The sequence below is a fragment of the Oncorhynchus kisutch genome, unplaced genomic scaffold (genome assembly GCF_002021735.2).
Source record: "Oncorhynchus kisutch isolate 150728-3 unplaced genomic scaffold, Okis_V2 scaffold1621, whole genome shotgun sequence".
Classification (NCBI taxonomy): domain Eukaryota; kingdom Metazoa; phylum Chordata; class Actinopteri; order Salmoniformes; family Salmonidae; genus Oncorhynchus; species Oncorhynchus kisutch.
Genome location: NW_022263566.1, coordinates 32,818 through 40,499, shown reverse-complemented (window position 1 = coordinate 40,499; position 7,682 = coordinate 32,818). Strand labels below are relative to the sequence as shown.

The 7,682-nt window shown below is 42.5% G+C and overlaps 1 protein-coding gene across 2 annotated transcripts; it reads right to left on the bottom strand.

Annotated features, from left to right (window-relative positions):
• Positions 1–613: 613 nt before the first annotated feature.
• On the bottom strand, positions 614–6,942 carry LOC116366969 (uncharacterized). Of its 2 annotated transcripts, XM_031818786.1 has the most exons (8): positions 6,597–6,913; positions 6,179–6,236; positions 5,787–5,934; positions 5,655–5,691; positions 5,133–5,416; positions 1,336–4,885; positions 1,059–1,146; positions 614–795 (listed from the first exon to the last, which is right to left on the bottom strand). In XM_031818786.1, exons 1-8 carry the CDS (start codon positions 6,783–6,785, stop codon positions 653–655), a joined length of 4,497 nt encoding a protein of 1,498 aa, XP_031674646.1. In that variant the 5' UTR covers positions 6,786–6,913; the 3' UTR covers positions 614–652. The 2 variants fall into 2 exon arrangements, with proteins under 2 accessions (XP_031674646.1, XP_031674647.1); XM_031818787.1 differs by lacking the exons at positions 614–795; positions 1,059–1,146 and having other exon boundaries at positions 4,774–5,416; positions 6,597–6,942.
• Between the last annotated feature and the right edge of the window lie 740 nt (positions 6,943–7,682).

The window sequence follows — 7,682 nt, the reverse complement described above, 5'->3', positions numbered from 1 at the left end:
TACCATATGTTACTAAAAAGAGCTAACAATATTATAAAATGTAATCCAGGAGTTTATGTTTGAATTCTGGTTCTCTCACAACACAAGTCACTCAGAAAAGCATATGTAGGCAGAAGCATGCTACATGTACATTTGGCATTTGAAAAAACTACAGCTGTGCTATGCTACCGAATGCAAAATGTATCTGTATCATAAAAGTGTAGTGCAATATTCCCTTTTTTTGCCACACACACACGCACACATACTCTCTCTCACTATGGACAAATGTTTCAGCTTCTTGTCCAGAGAGGTTTGAGCTTTAGAAGTGGATCTGCAGCAAAAGTAGACCTTTACTGCCATCTACAGGTCAAATTTTACACTGAATCATTGATATCTGGTTGAATGTTGGTTGTGGGACATATCTGAAGTACTATGTGTGTGTGTTCAATGAATCACACTTTGTGTGTGTGTGTGGGTGGGGGGGGGGTGCATATTCTATACATTATTCAGGACAACATTACTATGTTTAGCCTACACCGTGACTATGACTGCATAATAAACTAAACTAAATATACTATGTATTTTCTAATAAATGTGTTAACAGGGCAACACAAAAGAAGACAAAGGCCATCAATTCAATGCAAATATTACTGTATTAAAGGAAATTGTTGTATTAAGCTTGCTTTGAAAACCGTTTGAATGGCTTGGATAGGCCTATGGAGATGGTGGAAAACATCCTGATTAGAAGGGGACGTTTGCGAGGCTTCTCCTGTTGAGAGGTGGAGGGAAGACCCTCTGGGAGTCCAGGATGTGCCACTATGTTGGGCGACAGAAGAGAGAGAGTTGACATGCACTTTCATTTAGAAATGATGTTATATTGTATTCTTAGTTTCAACTCATTATTACTTTCACAAATAAATGAGAACCAGAATCTTGAGATTTGGAAACTATAAATAATTTTACATAAGAGATTACTACCGATAATATATAATGTACTGTATATAGGGTTTAATATTTTTGCAATAGCAGCTTTGTACACCAATATCTCAAACAGTAAATGTCCTGCTGTATGGACTTACATATGATATCTTCAGCAGTAGTCTGGTCTTTGGATTCAGAATGGCGGGAATTCTTCTTGGAATCCTTCTTGTTTCCCATCATGAATGGCTAAAACAAAAACATGTCAAAACAACTGTCACAGCAGAACAATCTCACGGTAATAACGATCACATCTTACACACCAGCACAACAAGATTTATAAATGGTTTTGGAATTAATGGATGGTTTTACATTTTCTCTAAATAACATTGTTTACTCACATTGACACAATTGTTAACTTAAATAAGTGTGATGTACCTTTAAGTCGAATTTCAGTCTGGCAAGCCTTTGTAGGAAAGACAGCTTCCCTCTGGTAGCCTTCACATCTTCAGCCATGAGAAGAGCTTCTGGCCTGGTGGCTTCGAAAGATGTTCTTGAGGCTGCTCTTGATGCCTCGTTACAACTGTGGAGAAGCTCCTTGCTCAATGACTTCACAAGAATCCTATTGAATGTGGAGTCCTGAGTCGACACGGCCAGTTGGAGTATTTTCTCTGAGCCAAACTCCTTCAACAGATGTTTGTAGACGGTGCTGTATACTTTGTGACTCTTCAGGTTCTTGGGATAAGCTTGGGTCTCAGAGCAGCCTGACCATGCACAGAAGGCAGCTATAACTTTTGGAATCAGGTCTTGTGACGTGCGTGTGACGTCAGTTGGGTACAGATCAGTTTGGGTTTGGATTTTTGACAGAAGTCTCACCACTAACATGCTGATGAGGCCGGTGAAGTCATCATCACCGACTAAGTTGTCAGTGGATGGGGTTGAAAGCGAGGCAACATCCGGGCTGGTTGAATTCTGATCACAAACAATGCTCTGAGGTACACCGAAACAACTGATGGTATCCCTTTCCTCAGCATCTATGTTGGCCTCAAAGCCTCGTGCAGCATTGGAGGTCCCACTTGTTGTCATGCTGATGGCGGAGAAAGATGGCAGAGGGTAGGACTTACCACTCAGTAGACTGCCTATATCAGTTACAGTTCCGGTTGGAGATGACCCTCTGCTTTGTGCATCAGAAACCACAGAGTCCATGACCTGGCTTACCATTACTTTGGTAAACAGGCTGACTGTGTCACTAAATGCTGATGAGGAAAAAGAACATGAAATCCTATCTTCAGATACGCTAGCCGGCACACTAACTCCCTGAGCCAAACTCATTGAAGCTGTAGAGGGCACAAGGCTAGGAAGCAAGAGGCGCTTCACAGACTCCTCTGCAAAAAGCTGAACCAGCTTGTAAGCTGTGGGCTTCCCCACCGTCTTGTCATTCCTCTTCAGCTCAGTAAGGACTGTATCGGATGCACTCTTTCCAGCCGCCACTGTCAGAACCAGAGGGGTCAAGTTGCTCTCAGAAATGATGCGGTTGACTTGGTGAGTAAGATCACGTGAGAGAGCACCAATCCTACCCTGAGATATGAGCTCCTCCAGTCTTGCTATTGCAGCTGTTAGATCAGGGTGGAATGCAACCTCCCCTTCTTCCTCTGGATGTACCTCCTTTATGATGGTATCCACTATTGCAGACATGCTTTCCCTGGCATCACACACCAATGTTTTTGGCTTAGTAGATTTGCCCATGTCGATGACTGAGCATCTCACAATGGGCTGAGTAATACACTCTGGTAAATCAGAAGAGATGGGAGTGCCAGGGAGTGAAAATTCCCACTCTGACTTCTTTGATCTGGCAGATGAGGATGACAACGAGGAGGAAGAACGCTGTGGCGCTTGATAGATCAGTTCCTCACCACATTCACTGCTTACCCTTTCAACATCCTTCAGCATCATTCCAACCACATTCTCTATTTGTGAAAGCGCAGTCACCGTTTGGTCAGATTTTGACAGCTCTTTCTGAATTGAAACCAGAATATGGCTGAGGGTCTTTTTGGCTTGAGCCGTTGTTGCTTTGACTTGATTTTGCCATGTAAAATAATTCCTCATCTTTGTCTTCACATTGTGGTAAATAGTCTTTGCAGTTGTCCAGATCTTCTTCTCAGATACTTCCAAACCAGACTGTGAGCCTTTGGGTGTGGCCTCAGTGTACTCTGAGGTTTTCTCATCACTCTGTTGAAGCATAGAGTCTGCCTGCCATAGAGTAGTAGAAGACTCTGTGGGTGGGAAAAGGCTCTTCATGTCATTTGTAATTGATCCAACGATTTCAAAAGCAGTTATATCTGTATGCCTTAAGGAAATTGTTGATTTTGCTGGCAACATCTGAGAATCTGTCTGGCTGGAACTGACTTTGCTGGGAAAGCTACTGACTGATTTGATCAGTATTTTTCGCACTTCGTTGGTAGCGTTCATCTGGAACTCCTCACTGGAGAGTTTCTCAATGACTGAGGCTGGAGTATCTCTCAATCCTTCCAACCATGAAGAACCAGACACAGGCATGTCTTCTAGATAAGACATGACACTGTCCAAAAAGCCACAGACTTCAAGGGAGTTGGAAGAGGAACCCTCTGCAACAGATGATGTGCATTCCAAATCTGCCACCTCTGACCTATACATGGTCACAATCTGGGACAAGACCTCTTTGGTGCAGGGCACCATGTTGGAATCACAGAGAGACAGTAATGGTTGAGAGTTCTCACTTTGGCATTTACGGAGAGAACCAAGTCCTGTTGAGTTGACCACTTGCAGTATTGCCTCACTCTTACTGGTTTCAGGTTGCTCTGGTGTTTTCTCTCCTACAGAGCCAGTTGAATCACATCCATCAGATAAAGAAGATGAACTACGTTCTGATATAGGGGATTCACTCCTACATGGGGAAGGCAAGCTCAGGATTGAAACAGGCAGATCACTGGAGTCAGTATGCTCCAGAAGCACAGCACTGGAGTCAGCTTTTTCCATAAGTTCTTCCCCTTGGACTGGAGCTCCACCCATTCTGAGGAACAATGTCTCCAGCTTTGCCTGAAGTCTCTCGCAGAGTCTACGAGCTGCACGGAAGGGTTTCCGCTTTGTCGTACAGTGTCCCACTTGGGTATCTCTCTGGGTGCTTGTTGGCTGATCTAATTCAATATACTGCACAATGTCCTTGACATCTTCAACAAAGTTATCAATTATTTTTGATGTCTCAGATTCTACTTTGATCTGTATGAGCTCAGTGGCCGCAGAATCAAGGATCCTGTCAGATGGGCTAGATGCATTCATCAAGCTTGGAGTGGTACTAAATGAATGAGAAGGTTGAACCATACCAGAGATATCGCTCATTAACCTTCTCACAAGAATTTCACTCACAGCCTTTGAGGCTTTGGTCTTGAACTTCACACTAAACAGAGTGCCAAGATTTTGCATCATTGCTTTGCAAGATGTACATATTATGTTCAGCTCCTCTGGAACAGGAGAGTCTTCAACATCCAGGTGCTCCACTACAAGGTCACTGCCAGATGCCAACATTTTAACTTTCACAGCCACTTCTCGAAAAACCTTAGCCAATTCCGGATCTTCTTTTTCCAATTCACCCACCATCTCTGCGATAACAGTCATCACTTCTTCTGTTGCAGGTGGAATGCATGACTCTAATACAGAGGTAGAGCTCTGGTCCTCTGGGGTGGTGTGATCATCAAAACATTTCTGGACCATGTTGACCATTTGTTCAGCGGCCTGGGTACCAGAAGAAATAGGGGAGGACCGCCCTGAAATGGCTCTGCTGATGGTCGCAGAGAGGGCAGAGTTAAGCTGTTCGACCACCACCTTGATAAGACCAACAGTCAGCTCAGGTGGGCAAGAGGACAGGATATTATGATCAGACAGTTGCTCCTGGACACTTTTGATGATTCTGTCCTCTGTCATTCCCAGGTGGACTTTCACTGAGGTCTGGGAACTTTAAAACGAACAAGCAAAGCATGATAATTCCTGTCTTAACTTGGCAAATCGGTCAAGCGTTGTAATTTTAGTATTCTAAATATCTACATGTCCTTTTGATCGCTTTACATGCTCATTAATTTGAATATGCTCAAAGGCTGATACATTACATTTTGTACTACATCAGATAGAGTAAATTGCATTGGCTAACACTGGATAGATGATCTTGGTGAAATCCATACATGAAAACCTTGAGGGGAACATACCTCTTAGAAGAGGGTGTTAGGGACCTGAGATGTTGAGCCCCTGTGCCGCCCTTATACATTTTCTTCGCCAGATATCTAACTTCCTGGATGAGCTCCAGTCTTTCCTGATCAAAGGCAGCAAAGGATCTTGCACTACCACCCCTCTTGGGTGAGTCAGTGTCGTCGTCAGCAAAGTCCTTTACCCCAAGTACGCGGGCCAGGGCTGGCAGCAGGATCTGCAGGGTGGTCTGTGCGATGAAGGTTACAATTGTCTTGCACAATTTGGCAAGCTGTTCCTTCGTCATCTGTTTTGAACAAACAGAACAAAAACAGTCTTTTCAATGGAACTGTGATGTAAAGTATTCTAGAACAGAACAGAATGCATTTGATCAACATTGTTATTCTTGTTTGTGACTGAATTCAAAGTTTGATGAAGTCTGACAGAGAAATGAACATGAATAACAGAATATGACTTGATGGCTAATCTCTGAATTCAACAGATCATTGACACATCAAAGGTCAAAGGCAGGTAGGGAAACTTACAGGGTTTTTTAGTCCTTTGTAGATCACTTGCCACTGCCTAGAACATTTAAAATAAGTGTTTTAGTTAGTGTTTAGTTCCCACTGCACAATATTTCATAAATGTTGAACATTACAGAAACACTTTTAACATACTCATCAGTAAGATTGCGCAGGAATGAGATGAGGATTGGGTAGGAGTATTCCATCTCATCCTTGTTGCCTGGGCCGAATGCAGCCTTAACAGCTTTCTTCTCCAGGAGCTCAATTACAGATCCTCTATCCAGGTGTTTATTCCTGGAGACTAAAGATGTGATTGCCGTAGAGGAAGTAGAAACAAAATTAAAGAGAAATCAGACGTTTTATCTCTTAATACTCTGATTTCATTGTTTTAGGGTTTTAGAATAGGCCTATTTGAATAAAGCTATCTATGTGACCTTTCTTACTGATTACAGTAGACTACAGTTTCATTGAACATGGATAGCACAACCTGCACATCACAGACAGAATAGAGAAACAATGTAGTACTACAGAGGTAAATGTCTGACCTGCATCGTTGTCAGTGCCCAGCTTCCTTGACTTCTTGCCACTCCTCTTCCTTTTTGCCTAGGATAGAACAGAACAGATTCCAGATCTCAAATGATGGCAGACATGTAACACCAGGGCCCGTATACATAAAGTACATCAGATAAGGTGTGGGCTCAACCTTGCCCAAATAATTGTATTCATTATGATCTCAAATGCAAAACTGATCCTAGATAAGCACTCCTACTCTGAGACAATTTATGAATAGGCTATGGGCCAGGTCAAAGCAGCTCTTAAAACACGTTTTGAAAACAGCTACAGTATGTTGTTATCAATATATATATATATATATATATATATATATCTATGGTATGGCTGCTATCAGGTACAGAGTGTAACCCAGTAGGCCTATTATGTGCTCTGTCACTCCTGCTATCTTACCTTCCTTCCCTTCTTGGCCTCCTCTTTGGGCGTGGCCACCGGTTCTTCCTCAACAACTTCCTTTCCTTCCCTCTGAGGATCACCATCCTCCCTCTGTGCTACCTGAAGGACAGACATTCCAATAAGTAATAATATGTCAATGTCAGAGTAGATCTGTGCAGAGGACATCATAAATAGAGCTACAGCCATATCAGAGCTAAGCTGGTGACTTTATAAAGAATGGTACATTTGCTTTACAATATGTTATAGCTTTTTACAAGAAATATCCGCTTAGATTGCTTTACCCTATTTTACTTTCCCCCAATATTGTATGAAGTCATTTAGCTTACCTTTTCTTCATACATTCAAGCTATTTTATATCTCAAAAAGCATGTCCTTGTCTGTGTTGGTTACATTCAAGTTGAGTTCAGGTCAAGAGTGAGGACAATATTGCAGGCAGGGACTGTAATTTAGGGCTATATGCTACGTCATGGAACGTTAGACCTTTATGACATCACAAATAGTATTTTTAGGAAGAGCGCGGGAAAGGTTACTTGCCCACTCAGTAGGACTAGCTAATATTGAGAGACATTTCCCCGTCAAACGTTTTCGATTGCCTACCCCTACGCCTTCCATCGAACATGGTCCTGCCTTTGCAATATTGTCTCTCTTGTGGGTTTACTTAAGTATGACATGTAGACTTACTGTGTCGGATCAAGTTTATTGATCTGTCCTAGTCAGCCTTAGGTTGAACCCAAAATCTTCTGGGAAATATTTGTTAATTATATTCATTTCAATATCGTTTTATTCTTTGATTTAGTCCCAATCCAATCCTATTGTTGGCTGCCAATCCCCACCAAATATGTCATTGTAGGACATACTGTAGCGGGAGAAAGTGAGAGCTGCAGCGCGGACGCGTTCGGTGGCTCCTTCAGTGCAGAGGCAAGCGCGTATGCCAGTGCCACTAAAGCCCGGGCTTGTGAGGCAGTAGTCTACAACGCTGACAGGCAACACCTTGTCATTTTATTAACTCACTAGAATTACCGTGTCTTCTTCATTCATTTCGATTGCACTTCCATTCGTGGTGAAATTAGTTTTGATTACTAT

Coding starts and splice junctions, on each gene's coding strand:
- LOC116366969 (XM_031818786.1), bottom strand. CDS start 6,785: ATGGCTGTAGCTCTATTTATGATGTCCTCTGCACAGATCTACTCTGAC. Junction 4,886..5,132: donor CTAACACCCTCTTCTAAGAG/GTATGTTCCCCT, acceptor TTCGTTTTAAAG/TTCCCAGACCTCAGTGAAAG. Junction 1,147..1,335: donor GACTGAAATTCGACTTAAAG/GTACATCACACT, acceptor TTTTTGTTTTAG/CCATTCATGATGGGAAACAA.